This window comes from Eublepharis macularius, chromosome 9 (assembly GCF_028583425.1).
Source record: "Eublepharis macularius isolate TG4126 chromosome 9, MPM_Emac_v1.0, whole genome shotgun sequence".
Lineage (NCBI taxonomy): Eukaryota > Metazoa > Chordata > Lepidosauria > Squamata > Eublepharidae > Eublepharis > Eublepharis macularius.
The window spans coordinates 7,724,485-7,743,898 of NC_072798.1; the positions used below are offsets into that span (position 1 = coordinate 7,724,485).

General features: G+C 45.2%; 1 protein-coding gene across 2 annotated transcripts in view; it reads right to left on the minus strand.

Moving 5' to 3' along the window:
- Positions 1-19,414, minus strand: part of MKLN1 (muskelin 1) — a 107,762-nt gene that overhangs the window by 12,586 nt on the left and 75,762 nt on the right. For both annotated transcript variants that reach the window (XM_054989198.1, XM_054989201.1), the window contains exons 10-12: positions 13,533-13,745; positions 12,796-13,017; positions 10,713-10,842 (exon numbers count right to left, since the gene is read on the minus strand). In XM_054989198.1, the coding sequence (XP_054845173.1) occupies positions 10,713-10,842; positions 12,796-13,017; positions 13,533-13,745 (565 nt within the window). The remainder of the gene's footprint in view (positions 1-10,712; positions 10,843-12,795; positions 13,018-13,532; positions 13,746-19,414) is intronic.

Genomic DNA, 19,414 nt, shown 5'->3' on the forward strand with positions numbered 1-19,414 from the left:
AAGGCCCTCCTCTAACAAACCGGAGCCCTTTGCAGTCTGCTCACGACTGGGATCCAAAACTGGTTACTGCCTGAGCCATCCAGGATCCCCCCCACCTGGCAAAAAAAGCACAGGACGCGGGGCAAGGCCAAGGACTGCATCCAAGACCAGGAATGAAGGAGGAGGGAGGTTGGGAGAAGGAGCTTGAAGTCATTATCGCCTTCATGCTTTTCATCTACTCCTGGCTTACAGCTCCTCCATAGTAATTAAATGCTTTTTTTTAATTGGCAAAGCTCAGTAGAGTTCCATCTAAGCACACCCATCATCATAATGATATTCAGGATTTACGTCAAAAGTAAGGCACAGGATCACAGTGTAATCCTCACAACAACCTTGTAAAGCAGGACATTATGCCCGGTTGCAGATGGAAGGGGGGGGACACTGCAGGACAGTGGCTTGCCTGAGGCCACTGGGCAGAGACTAGATTCAAACCAGGGATCTGGTATTGTGGCGCTCCATCTCTTCCTCAGGACGCTGCACCAGAGCTGCAAGTTAAGTCCACAAAACTCATCAGGCGACATCTCTTTTTTAAAAAACCTGACATCCCCGCTCACGTATAATTTTAAATCAATCATTTCTGCCGTACATCATTAGCATGAAAGGAGGAGGGGATAGAAAACAACACGGAACCAACTCTTCTCCCCGTTTTGCTTTATTTCACTCTAGCAACCTTAGCAGCTATTTCCTACTCCTTGCATTTTGTCGAGCTTTGCACCTTGTAACAGAGAACAAAAATTGCGCCTCTTTTTGTTGGAAATGCATAGCATGTTCCCATGCACTGTTCAGATGCCGCTGTGCCCCCACTCCCAGGGTGAGATTAAAGCAGCCTGGGTTTGCACACCGCATCCTCTAATCCTGAGGGGGAATGTAATGAATGGATTCAGATATAAATAAATGCTCTCCTCGATCGGCTTCTGGCAAGACTTTCGACCATATCAAACATGCCGTGCCCCCTGCCCATCCCCACAGCTTCTCTGCTAAGCCGAACCTCCTCTACCCAACTGGAAACCCAAGCGACACTGGCGGATCACTCCAGAAACAGCAGCAAACAGTCCGCTCCTCCACCCTATCTAACCACGGAATAAAAGAAAGGTGATAGGATGATGACGATGATGATGATGACGACGACAACGATGGTGCTTAGATACTGCTCTTCTAGATAGATTAGTGCCCCACTCAAAGCAGTGAACAAAGTCAATGTTATCATTATCCCCACAATGCAGCTGGGGAGCTGGGCTCAGAGGAGTGGCTCACTCAAGGCCACCTGCTGAGCTCACGGCAGGAGTGGGATTCGAACCAGCAGAGTGCTGATTCACAACTCAACCACTTTACCACCACGCTCTCGTCCTGCAAAGGATCCGGCTACATGGTCAGTTTGACTTCATTCAAGGAGCTAACACCACAAAGCTCTCCTTGATTCCTTCCTTAGCTCCCGCCTCTGACAAGGGAGGGTCACTCTCAACCTTGCTGCAGGTAGAGCTCCGAAAGTCTACAAGATCACCATGGATCAGATCTAGGTTCCATCTAGTCCACCATCACTAGATGTAACAGCAGCTGGTCAAACACTCTCGGAAAGCCATTCTCTCCTCGTCTGTCTTCAGCCCCTGGCATTCACAGGTGCACTGCCTCTGAATATGGAGGTTCCACTCAATATCACAGCTAAGTCACTAACAGATCTCTTCTGTCAAGAACCTGCATGAACTGTCCTAGCCAGTGACCCCTCCAATGTCATCTTGGGGTCGAAGATTCCATACATTACTGTGCACCGTGTGCTAAAATAATCTGTCTTGCCAAATGACCTTCAAAATTTCAGTTTAGGGATTCGGGTTCCAGATTCTCATCAACTTTTGCCTGCTGCAGGGAGAGGAAATGCTGCCCTACTTCTGCCTCCCAGAAGATGTAGCGTCAGGCACAGATTGATTCACCCTCCCCATTTTTATCCTGCTCTTGCTTGAATAAAAACTCAAGCCAGCATGCACGATTCCCTCCCCTTCTGTTTTCCCAACAACTCTGCAAGGTAAGATGGGCAGAAGGAAAGTAACACACCCAAAGTCACCTAGTGGTTGAAGAGGGACCCAAACCCTGAACCGTTCAAGTCACAGCCTGACCACCAGACCGTGATTCCATACTGGATCTCTGATCTCCATGAGGCATCTTGACTAACAACTTTGGGGCGGGGGGGGGGGGGAGGTTCTGAGTAGAGATGTAAGGAAATTCATTAAAAACTGGGCGGCTTTTTAAAAAAATACAAACTCCTTGCATCTTTCCACATGCCTCTGGTTTCCCTCCAAAACAGGACATTTGATCATTTTAACTACAAGCCAATCCAACCTGGAAGAGTCCACTGCCATTAAAGTGTCAGAGACATCCTCCACCGCCATGGGCAGCCAGAATAAAATACCTCCAAGAAAAACATACTGGCTGCCAACCCCCAAGAAAAGAAGTCCTCGTTCAACTCTCCCTTCTACGTCCCCAACCGCAATTAAAAGTCTGTTTGCTTTCTTCGCCCGTTTCCTTTCTGTTCTCTACCTGTAAACTTCCTGAGGCAGCCTTCCCCCAGTTTTTCTGCTGATGCCCTCTGCAAACTGTTGGCACTGTACGGACACCAAATCCAAAGAGCTTTCAGGAGAGCTATCTGGGGACATGTTTCAGTATGCTTCCAAATCACCAGCATCTCATTCTACCTATTTCTGGAAGATTTACAAGATCATGCCGCCGGGCAGGTTAAAGAAACAATGTGTGATCTTGTTCATCAAGAAAGGTCAGGTTCAGAATTTAAAGAAACCTGTGAGGCTGCCATTCAATTATTTCTTGCTATGTTTTGTCAACATAGGGGGAAAGGTTAACACACACTAATTTCACTTGAAGCTCCATCTGTGCACAGTTGTAAGTATGGAGCTCTAGAAGTACACTGTCAGTCCCTGGCAGTTGGGTCCCCAAGTTCTCCACAGTTAACACACAGGTGTTCCAGTTGAAGTGACTTTATTAGAGGTCCATTCAGTACAAGGTGCATAGCCAGTGAAATTGGCAGAAGTGACGTATGTGGGACTAGCAATGTTAGTTATAGGGACTCTTCTCACCTTTGGGAAAGAAGACCGTTAACAAGTTTAGTTTAGTTTAGTTTAGTTTAGTTTAGTTTAGTTTAGTTTAGTTTAGTTTAGTTTAGTTTAGTTTAGTTTAGTTTAGTTTATTCGGTGTTTAACCCATCCTCCCCACAAGTGGGCTCAGGGCAGGGTACAACAGTCATAAAATACTACTGCATAGCAGATTCTACAATAAAATTCAGCAATTAAAATTATATATATACAAAAACCTGATATAGTTGGCTGCACATTCCTGCCCCCAGCATACAAAGAGGAGGTAGACAGACACACGAGCTGTACTCGAATACCGGAGACCGGTGGGAGGCTCGATGATGGTCCTGACGCTGGCCTCAACCGTAAGCCTGGCGGAACATCTCCGTCTTGCAGGCCCACCGTAATGATACAAGATCCCGGCAGGCCCGAGTGTCCTCAGACAGAGAGTTCCACCAGGTTGGGGCCAGGACCAAAAAGGCCCTGGCCCTGGTCAAGGCCAATCGAGCCTCCCTAGGGCTAGGGATCACCAGTAAGTTCTTACTTGCTGAACGAAGAGCTCTCCGGGACACATACTGGGAGAGACGGTCCCTCAGGTATGCTGGTCCCAATCCGTTTAGGGCTTTAAAGGTTAAAACCAACACCTTGAAATGGATCCGGAATTCCACAGGGAGCCAGCGAAGCTGCTGGGTGAGACATCGTTTTTGAGCAGACAATGAGAAAGATGAACTCATCTTTGGTTCTCAAGAAGGATGTTTCTCGAGCCAGTTTCAGCTGGCAGTCAAGGACACCGGCTCAGAGGAGCGAGAAAGCGGAAGTAAACATTTGCAAGATAATCTACTGGCATGGCAGCAATAAAGAACTCTCCATGCTCTCAGAGACCAGATATCAGAAACCAAGATACGATCATGACAGATATGCAGGAGGCATATATGACATGCACGAACTTCCCTGGACTTCATGGAAAGTGCCACCAAGTCATAGCTGACTTATGGCAAGTCTTGGTGGGTTTTTCATGGCAAAGGACTCCCAGAGGGGGTTTGGCATTGCCTGCCTCTGCAACCCTGGTCTTCGCTGGAGGTCTCCCATCCAGTTACTAACCAAGACCAACTCTGCTTAGCTTCTGAGATCTGACGGGATCAGCCTTGCCCGGGCTATCCGAGTCAGGGCACAAGCTTCCCTACTCACTTCAAATAGTAGAAAGCGTGTGCACAGAAGGCACGCTTAAGGAGGTGTCTCTCCCAGCTAAGGATTTCCTTGTTCCCCGGACAGTGCCCATGATCACAACTGGGAGCAGCAAATTCCACTAGTTAATTAAACGTTCGTGTCTGTTCTGAATTGCCCGACAATTTCATTAGGCGCCCAGCAACAACATTAGTTTTATATAATGAAATGGGGGGGGGGGCTTGAACATAATTTTATAACCCAATTATAAAACTAAATTTACAAAGCTGAATAGCACGCATACAGGCTGCTGGCAAAACGACCGATCAAACATACAGCATGCTGATGGTGTTAAAAAGCTTTCACTTCAGTGAGGATCCCAAAGAATATAGTCCAGAGTTCGCATGAGGTCTTGGGAGAGAGGGGGCTGTTTACAGAGAGCATGACTAGCTGGAACATGACACATGGCCATGTGGGTTAAGCCACTTCAAAACAGCACGATAGCTGGACATTACTCCTGCGCCTTCTAGCCGCACGTGGCTGTCCAGTAAACACAGCTTATTTACAGCATACCTTCTCTCGGTGAGGGGCAATAACTCTCTAACAAGGCGACAGCGAACATGAGCCCCCCACACTGTCTCATCAGACTTAAACACTACTATAAATCCTGCGTTTTCCCATTAGCAAGAACATCTTGCTAATGGGAAAGAAAGCAAGCAAGGTATGTTGGAAGGTTGCCAAGCGTGGTCCTCAGGGAAGGCCATGCAAAAGAATAAAGGAGAGAGTCCGGGGGTGAATTTAAAGATATACCTAATGCCATAAAATCTCTAACCTGAGAGAGGTTTTTTTTCTAAAGGGAGATCACCGTCTCGCTGCTCAAGAACTGCCACACATTTTGCTTCAGAGCCTCTGAAAAAAGGGTGCCATTTTTTGAAGCCTTTAAATTATGGCAACATGTGCACACGGAGAGGGCATTATTACATGCCCCATGCACATACCTCAATATGTGCAATGGGTATATGCCAATGCTTCGTGCCCCGGCAGCAGCATATCACGGCTACAGGCAGATGGAGATGCACAGAGGGTAATGTTTAAGATCATACCAGAAAAGCTACCATGGGCAGAGACAGTGGCTACCATCAGGAATAGCCACCATTCTTGTTTGAAGGCACTTTGGGAAAAAGCACTAACCCAGGCCTCTGTGTTTTAAGCCAAAAGGTCTTTCTGGAGTGCACACATAACTGATACTGAGGGGGAGGAGCTATATAACACTCCCCAAAGCCTCCTTCAAGGGTAACGTGTGCCATTTACATTTTGGTAACTTCTTCCACTTGTGACCACTATTGGGGCAGCAGATCCACAACAGAGGGGCCTATGGGATGCCACGTGCCCACAGAAACCTGCGGCCAGCTTGGACCCCACTGCCCATTTGGCAGATTACGTGCAAGGCTAAGAAGCAGCCTCTCAAAGACGGTACCTGCTTCTGAGGCTGGCGTGTAAAGGGGAGCATCTGTTCCAGTCGCTTTCCTGGAATATTAAACTCAACCTGAACACAAGGAGCTTCTCCCCGCCCTTCCCGGAAATGTTATAAAGACATTGTATCTTAGGTCAATGCTGGCTTTCTTTCACAAAACACGTAATTAGCTACTTAGCAGTTAAAAGGGGAACTTTAAGAAGTTTAAGGTAATGGGGGAAAGGCGGGGAGGGGGTGTTAAGGGGACTCTGTTTCCCTAAGGCACGTATATGCAAAACAAAGGATTGAATATGCAGAATAAATCCGTTCGCTTTTTAAACGTTTGCATGAATACACAAACCTTGGCCTCTAGTCTGAAGAAATTTATACTACAGCCACAATCGGAAGCCAAGAAAGGGATCCAGCCCCAATTTTTAATCTATGAAACAGGGAAGTTCCACAGAGATGGCCCGATCTCTAAAGCGTTCCCGCTTTATATAATAACATAATAACAGTGTGCTTATATAATGCAGGTGCGCTTCTGTCATCCACTCTTTCAAGTCAGCGCTTTTCCTGCTTCGCTCAACAAATTGCTAAGTACGTTTTCAACCAGCCATTTATTGTTAGCAACTACCCCCCAGCCTCCAAATAACACCCAAATTTAGCAGCAGGTACCAAGCCAATTGTTGGAGCTATCAGTGGTGGTCACAACTATGTGCGCTAAGCCAAAGAAGATGTACTCAGATGTAAGCTTGAATAACCACATCCGAGACCGTTGCCAACATTATTTCTACACTTAATCTGCAGGGTCTCCAAGCTTCCTACAAGAATTGTTTGCACAGTTAAGTCTTTGAAGCCAACATCTGTTTATAAAAAGAAACAAAAATCACCAGATACGCATGTGGTTAACAGAGCTGGGTTGCCGAGATGTTCGAATCAATTCATGTAACAGAACACATGGATCAAAACCAAAGTGAAAATCCTAAAAAGCAGCGACTGCTGTAATAGAGGAGCACCTGGCACAGAGTTCGGGGACAACACACCACAATTGAAATCCTTTTCACACCAGCAACAGCAGCCTGGAGTTGTGTGATCCAGTCCTCACTTGCCACCCCATGGCAAACGTGCCCAAATCACAACTGCATGCCACTATTTATAACAGCCCCAGCAAGTGGTATTCAAGTACACTGCCTATGAACATGGAGGTTCCATTTAGGCATCGGGGCTCATAACTGACAGACATGAAGGCAGAGTTGGACCCTTCTGATTCCACTGAAGTCAACAGAAAGGTGTAACGCAGCTTAAGAATGCATTTCTTTTTTCCCAGAGATTGTCTAACATCTTTTAAAAGACATCTCACATGAACACCACTGGTCCATCAAGGTCAGTACTGTCTACTCAGCTCTCCGGGATTTCCAGCAGAAGTCTTTCACGTCGCCTACTACCTGTGCCAAGGATCGAACCTGGGACCTTTTGCATGCAAAGCAGGGGCTCTTCCATCGAGCCACAGCCCTTCCCCCTAAAAGAGAGAGAGAGGGGAAAAAGTTCCTCTTGAGGAAAACTTGCAGCCTCATTCAGGAGTTTAAAAAGTAATCACAGTTTCTGTTCAGAACTTCTGCAAACTGAACCCCTCCACCTAAAGTCACTTCTTGTCGGCATTTGAAGTTTTGAAAATAATGCATCTTTGTTCTTCCTTGCAGAGAGGCTAATTCTAATGTGTCCTTCCACAAACAAACAAAGGAAACATTTGGCACTGTTTATTTACTTTCTCAGACACGGGAGGTCACTGGCTTGCAGAGACTGCTATCCAACATTTGTAGGGTGGCAAGGGGAAAAGAGGGCTAATGATGTTGTTCTCATTTGACTAATTGCTCTGTGCAATTAATACATTTGGGCCAGGAGAACTCTCCTGAATGTGGTATTTACTGTACTAATCTCACACTGTGTAATCTGCCTTGAGTCTCAGTGAGAAAGATGGATTATAAATTACATACATACATACATACATACATTACATACATACATACGACAAATTCTGTTTGCTACATAAAGTAGTCTGGGTGTCCACTAAAACACACACGCAAACACACAAAGCCTCACACTGTCCACCAGAGATGGGCACAAACCGGGAAAATGGCAGTTCATTGCAGTTTGTGGTTCGCCATGTTTCTCAAACCACGAACCACCATGAACTTGCCTGGTTTGCAAACCAGTTCCGTTGGTTCGTCCTTATGTCACTTCCGGGGCTGCAGAAGGTCTGCAAAAAGCCCGTCGCCCCCACCCCCCCCACCCATTGCCTAGGTAACAGACTAATCGGCGCCAGGCTGTCTGCAGTGACAAACCGAAAAACAAACCAAATCATAGTGATTTGTCTAAAACCATAGCGGTTCATCGTGGTACGTCAGAAATTAGCTCCAACGAACCACTGGTTTATGAACCAAAAACCGACCCAGTTTGTGACAAACTTTGGTTCGTATTTCGGTTCGTGCCCATCTCTACTGTCCACCAATATATTTGGTTATTTGAGAGAAGCAATTTTCAAAAATTAGTGCAAAAGGCTACCAAATCACTGATCGATCCATTCACGGGAGCTATAGCCAATAAAACTCAGGTATACACTAGCAATAACCATACTCTCTCAGGCAAGGTATGACAGAACCCCGGAAAATTTCAGATTTCATTTAAACTTCTAGCCTATCTGGATACTGAGAAACATCTCAGATGGTCAGCAAAACTTGTAACCTCATCAACCCTTCTAAAATGCAGACATGGAAGATGTCCTGCCCATTCAAAGCTAAGGCTTTAAAAAAATACACGACTGTGAAAATTAAAAGCTCATTTTTAAATTTACTAGATCCAGAAAATGTTCTGCAAATGAAAAAAAGAGACCAGGGCTTGATTGGGGGTGGGAGAGGAGAAAAGAATGAAGGCACTTCCTTCCAACTAGGAGATACATCTACGGCCCTCCCTCTCAACATTCCCACCCACCCCAGAAATCTACCCCTCCAGCCAAGAAAGCTCTCAAAGGGAAGCAAAACACCCAATTATATGCATGGGCCTCGAAGCATACAAAAATGGGATGGAATTCTGCAACCCAGTGAGACATACAACTATTTCCACGCCCAAAGACGTTATCATTTTTAATTAAGAGCCTCTTCTAGAAGAGATGGCAGTATATACTTTTTTTAAAAAACAGGACCTATGCCCCAGATTAGGCTTGTAACACAGCAGTCACTCCACACAACACAGGTGACCTGTTTGAGAAACACAAAAGAATGTAAAAAGTTGCGACTAACAATAGAGGGAGCAGCAGTCTGCTCTTCAAGGGAGCCATAGTCAAAGATCTGACTTGGCACATGACTGTAGTTGCCCTTGGGATCCCCGTCAGAGAAAACTGAACGAACCCCTCTTAACCCCTCTTACGATAGTCTACATTTTAAAAAATAAGCCTTCCAGAGTATTCCAGTATGAATTAATGAAATTAAGTTCCTTCAGGCCAAATTAAAAGACATGCAGCGAATGCTCAAAGCATCTCCCAGTTTCTGCGCTCCCCCTTTTTAAGTGGAAAGCAGCAGAAATAAGGACTGTTTGACCTTTTCCCACTTCTTACTGTTTCCTGTCCAAAGCTTCTTACAGTTGCATCCCTGCTTCCACCTGAGACTGAATAAACCTGGATTTGTCATTTTCCTCCTCAGACAGGCAGCATCAACCACTCAGTGTTCCCTCTGGCTTCATTTCTCTGGAAAGCTACTACAATCCAAAGGCAAGAGAGGTGGTTTGAAGCACCCTGAGTTTGCCCGCAGTATGAACAGGGACGGCTTTCACAACTCTCTGTCGTGGGTTCCCCAACCCTTTGAGAAGCCCGTGGGGGGGAGGGGTCAAGAAACAGAAATACACTTCTGGGAAGCAGGGTCCTTTGCAACTCAGGGTAACGAGCTGCCACCAGTTCCCTCTAGCTAAAGTAACCCTAAGCTTAGAGCCCAAGGAACAAAGTCTCCAGCCATACCAGGTATTAATCAAAAGGTCAGCCCTGTGAGGTAGGACACCTGCAGACCGAGTTCCACAAAAACAGTTATATGGTAGCTGAGTCCAAACAGGCCAAGATACTGAATTCAGATGGAAGCCCCAAAAACCTATTAACATCACAAAAGTATAATTAATATCGTTTATTAAGAACTGTGCAAAAGTGTATACGTATAGAAACTGTGCAGGGCAGGAAAGAAAATAAAGTCTGAATCGCTAATTTAAAATACTTAACAGGCTTTTGTTACCCAATATTCCAGATGTTACCTTGTCAGGTCAAACCACAAAGTCCAAAACAGAACTACCGAACTCCAGGGTCTCAGTCTTCCATGGGAGACCCACACGTTCAAGAAATGGCCGACTGCCATCAAGCAAGATAGCTAAAGACAGGGCCAAGATTACACCCATAGCTGAACCGAGAGCAAAGCACAAACTGAAGCCCTTTTCGTGTCACCCACAAATGGGCAACTAAAATGGTCTGATCTTGAGGGTCCAAGCAACGTGTTGCTAAAAAATGTGACCATGTCTCGGAGAGAGCAAATGACGCCCCACGACCGATGCTCCAAGCATAAATTAGATAGAGTGCCAAGGATGAGCCTTGGGCCTGTCCCTGGCCTTGTAGGCCTCTGATCTATACGACCTCCTCTGCACCTGGCTGCTATGAGTCCCCTCTCCAAGCTTATCCCTCTGGGAACAGCTAGCTCTTTCAGTAAGTATCCAGAGATTTCTCTTGCAGCCTGACGAGGCCAAAAGCCTGAACCAAAGTTTTGTCAGCTGAGAAGCAGGCTAAAAGAGGCTGGTTTCTTGACACACTCAAACACCTTTGAGTAGCGTGAACATCCCCAAAGAGAGCCATACGTTCTTCTCTTGCTTGTTGCGGTGTGGATGCTAGAGTTAACAGCCTTCCATTTGTGCCGGCTAGGTTTTTATTTTGAATGAAATGCAATGAAAATGCTCACCCATCCCTGAATCTTTCTTTGTACCATCTGATATGATGTCCACATGATCACTGTCCACGTCGTAACTGAAGAAGTCATTCAAGTATGTTTTTGACCTCTGTCCCCCAAACACATACAGGCACCGATTTCTCTGAAGGGAAGAAAAGGAAGTGTTTGAGCATCCCTAAAGTACTCAGTGAAACAGATTTGTAGGACGATAGGGCACAGTCTGCCCCCCACCTGAGTTACAGTCAGCACCTCCTGAACAGCAACTCTTTTCAAACCAAACTTACAAGCATGGTCTTACACTTCCAGAAACTTACAACTATCCAGGGGTTTACTGGGGTGCAGCTTAAAATGGGGAAAGGGTATGTAATACACCTTTTTATTAAGACCTATCAAAATAACAACAGTCTACAAGCCTACAGATTCTTCCGAACTCTTCAGCGGGTTGGATTTTTAAGGGTGGATTATTTCAGGCCTCATGCCTGCATCCTGTTTAGAATGGCAGGTTTTGTTTAGATAAAGTATTGGTTGGTAGAGCTGGTGGGTTGTACCTTTGGCCTTCTGGGAAAAAGAAGAGACCATGGCAGTCTCTAACTGAAAACCTAACACACAGTGGTTGAGCAATATTGAACACCAAACACAGCACAGAGGTCCCTTATAAAACTGAGACTGTAGGGGAAAAGATGTGCTAATCATTATATTAACACTGGAAATTCATTTTAGATGTAGGTAGGTGTACAAGCGCTGAGTCATTACTGACCCATGGGGGGATGTCGCATCACAACGTTTTCTTGGCAGACTTTTATGGGATGGTTTGCCATTGCCTTCCCCAGTCATCTATACTTTAGCCCCAGATGATGCATAGGTAAAAGAGAATCTCTCTACATGAGATATCTAACGTGAAGAATACGTATCAGGAGATTTAATGGTAGCTGGGAAGGGCAGTTTAAAAAGACAGAGCTCGTGGCAGGGCAAAGGCTTTGCTATACACTGGAGCTGTGAGAAGGCACTATGAAATGCCAGAAGGAAAACTTCAGCCCATTATAAGCTCTCCAGTCCAAGCCCAGCTCTGGAAGGCAGCTCCAGCCCATTTTCATTCCTCGCTGCCCTCTGGTTGCAATCCCACACAGTTTGAGACTGGAGAGATGAAATTGATACGGCTTCAGGGAGGCGAAGATGAAATTAACAAACGCTCTGAGGAGCAATCTCCAATGGCTCTATCTTTTAAAACTACGCTTCTCAACTAACACTGCATCTCCCTACACATGGCGAACACGCATCAAGGCGTCTCATGTAGAGAGACTCAAAGTCAATAGAAGTTAAACTGTAAAGCCAAAGATGGCTATCTGCAGCCTCTTAAAATAAGTACAACTGAAAAATAACTGGAACATGCAATGAGCATATGCCTCTACAGAGAGCTATTGACATACAGCCAAATTAGTTCTTGGTAACTGCACCACATCTATGACAATTAAAGAAGGTTTATGGAACTGAACTGGCCCTTCAGGTCACTCACTGAGGAGGAAGGAAGGAAATGAGAAGAATGTCCGGAACAAAAGGGAAGACCTGAACATGTTAATATGCCTAACTTAGTCAGGATGACCAGTAACATATTGAGGTAATCTTAATTATCCATTTACCCCTTCAACTGAATAATCAATGTAAATAACTCTATGTCACCAAAGCCTTCAAACAGAGATTAAAAAAAAGCAAGACAGAATTTTCCCTTTCACAAACAAAAGCTATTAGTCTTATAAACTCATCAACTATTTTCTCTCATTCTTTGAGAGAGAAACATCCCAAATCCAAAAGAGCCTGAAAAAAAGGGGAAAAACTCAGAATGTTCCTTAACTTGTGACTGCAAAGTAGTAGCCAAGCCGTGTCATTCTTTCGTAACAGAATATATAACTTACGACCCCATCAATGAAATCTCTCGTGCATCTTCAGTCATCAGTTAGTAGCTTGAATTGACTACCTACTCATTAAAGCTTGCAGCCCTACTTTTAGCATTCTTTTCTGGATTTTTAAGAGTCATTCACTTCAATGAATGTACAAGATAAAGCTGGGTGGAAAATTAACAGTCTGGGCCGGCTCTTACTGAATGGAACAACATGCAGTGTCCTATTCTGGACTGGATGTCCTCAGGGCCGGCGTTACACGAATCTTCCCGCAAGAGCTTCCACGTCCGGCACCGACAGTCAAAAGCAAACAGGCCGCTAAACTGTGGCTCGCTGGCTCGGCTGTCATCCACACTGCCGTTGCATGTCAAAATCCTTCCGCCAAAGGTGTAGATCATGTGTTTCTCGGAATCCATACACATCTGCAATAAAAGGCAGTTTAAGCCATTTCCACAGTATGCTTTTCTGTATGCAAGAACAAGATTTTGAAACCAATGTCGGAACGACACATTCCCAAATCTCTAACAAAGGGCTTAAGATAAATGACTGAAACACAAAAGCTCTCTGTGAAACTAAAAGCTCTCTATGAAACCAGAGAGACCGTGTGGCATAGCAGACAGTTGTGAGGTGACACAGGTTAACAATTCAGAGACATTTTGCAATTTCATGGTCCACTAGGACAAGCCATGGTTCTCTACAGAAATGCAAAAAAAACCCCATACCATTAACTGCAACTCGTAGTACGTAGAGGACTTGAACTTGGGACGAAATATTTTTGCATCAAGTCTTGGAAGAGACGCAGCGGGATCTTAGAACTGAGCATGGAAGGAGAAAACAGCAGGCCTTTGCAAAGCTTGGGCTTAGCCGCCGCCAATGACTGACTAAGCAGCCGCCATTACTTGAGCTGAGGCTCTGATTACGTGCTCTGCACACTGACCTGATGGTCAAAGACGAGCTTAGGGCCTCCATCCGCTGAGGTGTCTTCACTGAGCAGCATCCACGTGTTCGTGTCGATGTCATAGCGGTAGAAGTCGCTCTTCAGGGACTTGCTGTTCCTCACAGAGGAATCCAGGTAACGGCCCAGCGTGTAGATCTGCCTCCGCTGGATGTCAATGCACATCTTGTGACAAGACCGGGCACTGGGCCCGTTCTGTTGAAAATAATTATTGGGAGAGAAAGGTCATGCCTTTAACCTGGTAGCCAAAAGCAAACCCACCCTTAAAGCAATTATCAGGAAAAAGCATCCTGGCCCAATTAGATGGAATGGTTTTCTTTAGCTTGCTAAAGATGCCATGCTAATTGCTAGTGTTTTAAATTCAGGAAAGTTTGATATATTGTATCAGGAAAGTTGCATCTATGAGTTCGGCTTTCTGCTAGTTTTTCAAATTTGCGGCTAATAGACCCTACTGTATCCGTTTTCAATTAATGTCCTACCTGCTGGTCCTGTTGTGTTTTTGCTCTGTGAATGTCCTAGCTGTTGATTATATTGTATTCACTTGCAGCATATAATCTGCCTTGGACCTCAGTGAGAAAGGCAGTCTACAAGCAAACAATCGTCGTCGTCGTATCACCTAAAAGCAGGGTAGTCGACTTTGGGCTGGGATGTTCCGGGAGATTTGGGGGCGGAGCTTGGGGAGCGTGGAATTTAGAGAGAAGGAAGCTCGTTGGGGACGTGATACCTCTGAAGCTGCCATTTCCTCCAAGGTAAACTAATCTCTGGCCCCATCTAGAGGTTGGAAAACCTGCTTAAGAGCCCCCTCATCGCCACGGGGAAGACATTCATTCTTCCAGGCATCACATTTATATCTGGCTCCCTTTAGGAAGCTGACAAAAAGCCACAATTCTGACTGGTGTAAAAGGAACAGCACGCTTCTTGTGCCCTCCGGTATCCTTTGCTTCACCATGCAAGAACAAGCACAAGCAAATCTAAGCCTGTCAGATGTTAAAAACCACAGCATTGTCAAATGTATAGGCATAAAGCCATGGGGAAGGAGGGGGCAGAGGTTTTGGCAGGGCATCAGTTCTGAGTCACTAAGACCAGATACCATAATGAATACAGAGCGGCTCAGTGGTAGCGGGAAGTCAAATGCTGGAGATGAGCCTCTCCTTAGTCACGCTTTCTATGCTCTGATCTACGCACCAAATTCTACAGAGAACTTAGTCACTGTCCTTGCCTGTAATTTATTTAACGGCCTATTTTAAGTGACTTCGCTTCCTGTCACTTTGAGCACATGCTGGCAACCGCGTGACCATTTTGTCAACTCTTAGAAGACGAGGAATAACCTGAATTCAGTGCTCCAAAGAGACGTACCCAACACAGAGCATGTGTGCAAGAAACCGTGTACAGCATCAGCTTGATGACCGCGCATTCAACAGTCACAATATACAAGGTGGCTGCTGAACAGAACGGCGCCGCCAGAAAGCTTCGGAGAAAGATTAACTGATCGGTGGCTTGGGGAAAGTTTGCCACGTGTTTGCCGGCTGGCTAGCAAATCGTACAGCCTGCTCTCAAACAAATCGTAGGATAACCTTGGATTGTATTTTTTTGGTCATGCAAGTTAGTAGCATAGGGAGGCATGCAACAGGATGATCATGTTGGAAATGTATACGGTGAGGTTGATTAATGGAGAAAGCATGCCCAAGGATCACCAACAGCCCGTGAAAAGGTTTAGCTAAATAGTGAAGAGAGTACAGTTGTCTGTTAGTGACAGAATAAGGGCAAAGACGCCCATTAACAATCTTTATGCTGAGCTATCCCAGTCTGAGTCCAGTGAATTCATATGGGACTGCACTGTAATAGACATGTGCCGTACTATGGTTATATCAAGATTCTCCTGGGATTGAGGTGCAGTAGGCATGAAATTCTGAATTCAGAATGGGTAAATAATTAGAGGTGTGCATCAAAAAAAATCCAGGGAATCCTGGTTTTAAGGACACCCCCCCCCCCCCCAAAATCTGGGATTCCTAAAATACAGGATTCTTTGATCTGGTTAAAGCAGATCAGAGAATCCCAGATTTATTAAACCATTATTCCTCATAGGGAAAACTATCTGGCGGCATCCAGGGGGTTGGAGGTGGCATTTTTCAACCAAACTTGACCAATCTCCCCCTCTCCGGTTGGGGAAAAAGTGAGAGAAGCCCCGGAAGGAGCTGGCCAGAGGCTGAAACCATGTTTCCAAGATTTACCTGGAGGTCTGTATCTGCGTTCCCAGATCAGATCCCAGAATCTCTAATTTGGAAAGCCAGATCTAACAGGATAAGCAAAAATCCATCTTTTTCCCGAATCCCAGATCTGGATTGCACACCGCTATAAATAATCTTCCCGAGCCAGCTATAGGCTAAAAAGAGCAGAGGTCTGGGGCATTCGTGGAATGAACTCGGCTATTCCCTTATGCGTAACTGTCAGCCAGTCTCAGCCTTTGGGGTTACAACATTTATCCGAGAAAACTATTACCTGCATGAGCCATTGTTTAACTCGGGGCGGGGGGGGGGGTGACGACTGGTTACAACAAATGCAAGAGACTTTAAACACCTTAGAGATTAACAGAGTTATTGTTGCATAAGTTTCAAGGACTAGAATACACATCACCAGACAGAGAGAAGAGCCCATTCTCTCTTGCATCTGATAAAGCACATTTGTTTCCGTTACAGTCACCTTTTCTTTCAGTCCACAACCACCAATGCTACTTTCAACCTGTTAGTCTTCAAGGTGCTGCCATAACTTTTAAAAATATATTTAGACCACAGATGATTCATGCAGAAAGCTACATCTGGAAGCCCAAGGGCAGAAGTGTGACTGTTCTTTCTGGTACAACGTGACTAAATGTTTTAAAACCCGTGGAGAGCAGAGAACATTCACCCGAATACACATAATATTCTACAAAAATGATGACTCAGGTTTCTTCAGCAAGGAAGACAGATTGCTGTGGTTTTTGTATTAAAAGCTGGGACCTTCACATTTCCTCGAGTGCTAATGAATGGTGCTCTACAACAGATGTGGATTTCCTTGTGCCGGAAGAGCCGGTATCATGTCTTAAGAAAACTGGAGTATCTTGCTGACAAACAAACTGAACAGATAAAATCTTGGTACTCAATTTGCCAGATATTTTTATATTTTCTTGACTGGACAGTTTTTCCTTTTTAATATCCTTTTGGCACGCTGTCAGCCCACGAGGCATCTCACAATATAAAACAAACAGTACTACAATTTAAAACCTTTATTTTTTTAAAAAAAATTACTTTGGTTGTTGTGGGTTTTCCGGGCTGTATTGCAGTGGTCTTGGCATTGTAGTTCCTGACGTATCGCCAGCAGCTGTGGCTGGCATCTTCAGAGGTGTAGTACCAAAAGACAGAGGTCTCTCAGTGTCACAGTGTGGAAAAGATGTAGGTCATTTGTATCTACTCAGGAGGGGTGGGGTTGAGCTGAGTCATCCTGTAAGAGTTTCCCAGGGTGTGGAATGCTAATGGCGGGAGGCTTCACTGTATCCCGAGGAGGTTCTTTTGCATATGGATTGGAGCTTGATGTGCTAATCTTCTCTGCAGGGCTATTGTCGAGTATAGAGTGTTTTGTTAGCCTGGTGTTTTTCAGAACTGGAAACCATGCTTAGCACATCAAGCTCCAATCCATATGCAAAAGAACCTCCTCAGGATACAGTGAAGCCTCCCGCCATTAGCATTCCACACCCTGGGAAACTCTTACAGGATGACTCAGCTCAACCCCACCCCTCCTGAGTAGATACAAATGACCTACATCTTTTCCACACTGTGACACTGAGAGATCTCTGTCTTTTGGTGCTACACCTCTGAAGATGCCAGCCACAGCTGCTGGTGAAACGTCAGGAACTACAATGCCAAGACCACGGCAATACAGCCCGGAAAACCCACAACAACCATCGTTCTCCGGCCGTGAAAGCCTTCGACAAAAAATTACTTTTCTTGTTTAACATGTTCATGCTCGGGTCCCTTGTGAACAGAGGAGCTGGTCAATCTAAGAACAGGAGAAGACCCCGGTGGATCAGGCCAGCGCTCCATCAAGCCCAGCACCATGTTACTTAACTGGACTAATTCTGACTGCGAGGGGGGGGGGTCAACTGATGGGATGCTCTTCTCCATTAGAAAAAATCCACCCACATAGAAAAGCAGTGTGTAAGGGAAGAGGCTAGGCTAAAACTCTTCTCCCTGGCACAGTAATTTTCTGTCTGGAAGGAGAGTTTTGTTGTTCTTGTTGTTGTTTTTCACAGATCAGCATGCTTAAGAGAGTTTTAAGACTGTCTATCCACAAGGCAATGCTGGGACCTAGTTCCAACGGAACATTCTCCCTCTTCCTGCAAATCCATCGAAATGGAGCGGGAACATACATGGGACACAGCACTGACCTTTCCAGCAAAGTCCACATGGTTTTTCATTCTGAAGAATATTTCCACATTTATTTTTCCGTGAAAGAATCATTCCAAATTACTCCCATAGGAGCACTCTGGCACAGCTGGCCCTAGAAACGTCTATTCATAACTTCTGCAATATACTTTTTGCGAAGCTAGGACTGAACTATGGAAGAGACAGAGTGGAACAAACTCACGGTTAGAAAAGAAGGGTATCAGATGTGCTGAACAGTGGATTTTGTTTCCGACTAGCCATCAGGCTGAGAAACAGCAAACGTACCATGTCTAGTTAATTTACTAATTTTTAAATATAGAGGTACTATGTGCTAGATGGTACCAAAAAGTTATGAACAGGGTAAGCAATTAACTGAAAACAATGCACCTGGTTGAGTCCCTGGTTGAGTGTTTGCCTCTGGATTGCTAGCATTACATATATCTGATTCACAGAAGACTGGCTAGTTTAATAAAGAGCTAAGGAGGGCTATGATGCTCATGTATGGTTAAATTCCACAGAAACAAGGCATCCAGGGATGCAGACCTCCACTCACACACCTGAAAAGACAAGCATTTCGGCCAGTAGTTTCACTCTGAACATGCTTTTGATTATGTTTTTAAGATCTTCATCTTTGCTGCAATGAGAGGTTTCAGTGAAGCAGTAAACCTGAGCCGTGCCACGTCAGACAGAAGGGGATTTATCTCATTGGAAGCTCATCTGACGGGGGGAAAGCTGTGTTCAATTCTGAGATATTAAATCAGGAGGTCAAGGAGACTTTAACTTATCTCCCTGACCCACACTTGCAATCTGAAGTGGTACAGCCCAGACCAGAGTGACCCTCCCACTAGGCTTAAGAACTGTAGGAAACTGCTTCCCCAGAAGATTTAATCGAAACCAAAAACTGTTCCGCTGGGTCAGTTCAGATCTAATGCAAAACCACATTTTATGAAGTGAGGATTCAGCCCACAGATAGACAATCTGCTAATCTTTGCTTGTTGCTCTTCACCTACCGAAGACCAGGCTGCCCTGTAGCACACAAGTAATAAAAAAAGCTTTGCCACACCATCAACGTGCACGTCACTGACTGCCAGCAATGTGCAAATGAAGAAGCTTCAGCCACCAAGACTCCCAACCCAACTTGGAGAGCAGCAAAGGATGCTACATGGCTTTTGTACCAATTCTTTAACAAATTGAGGAAAACCAGCACCTACCGCCAATTTCAGTGCACCTCTCACAAATTACACCGAGTACACTAACTCAAGCAATAGGCTCTAGAGGCTCCATAACAAGCAAAGGCGTCCCCTTGCTGGCCCGGAATAAACACAGGTATAGACAGGCAGTCTCCTAATTAGTTGGAGGGAATTAGCTTTAAGGAGACAAGTGAGAGGGAGGAACTGGGATTCTCCACCTATGTTTATGGGGATTATTCCTTTAAGAGAACTCTCA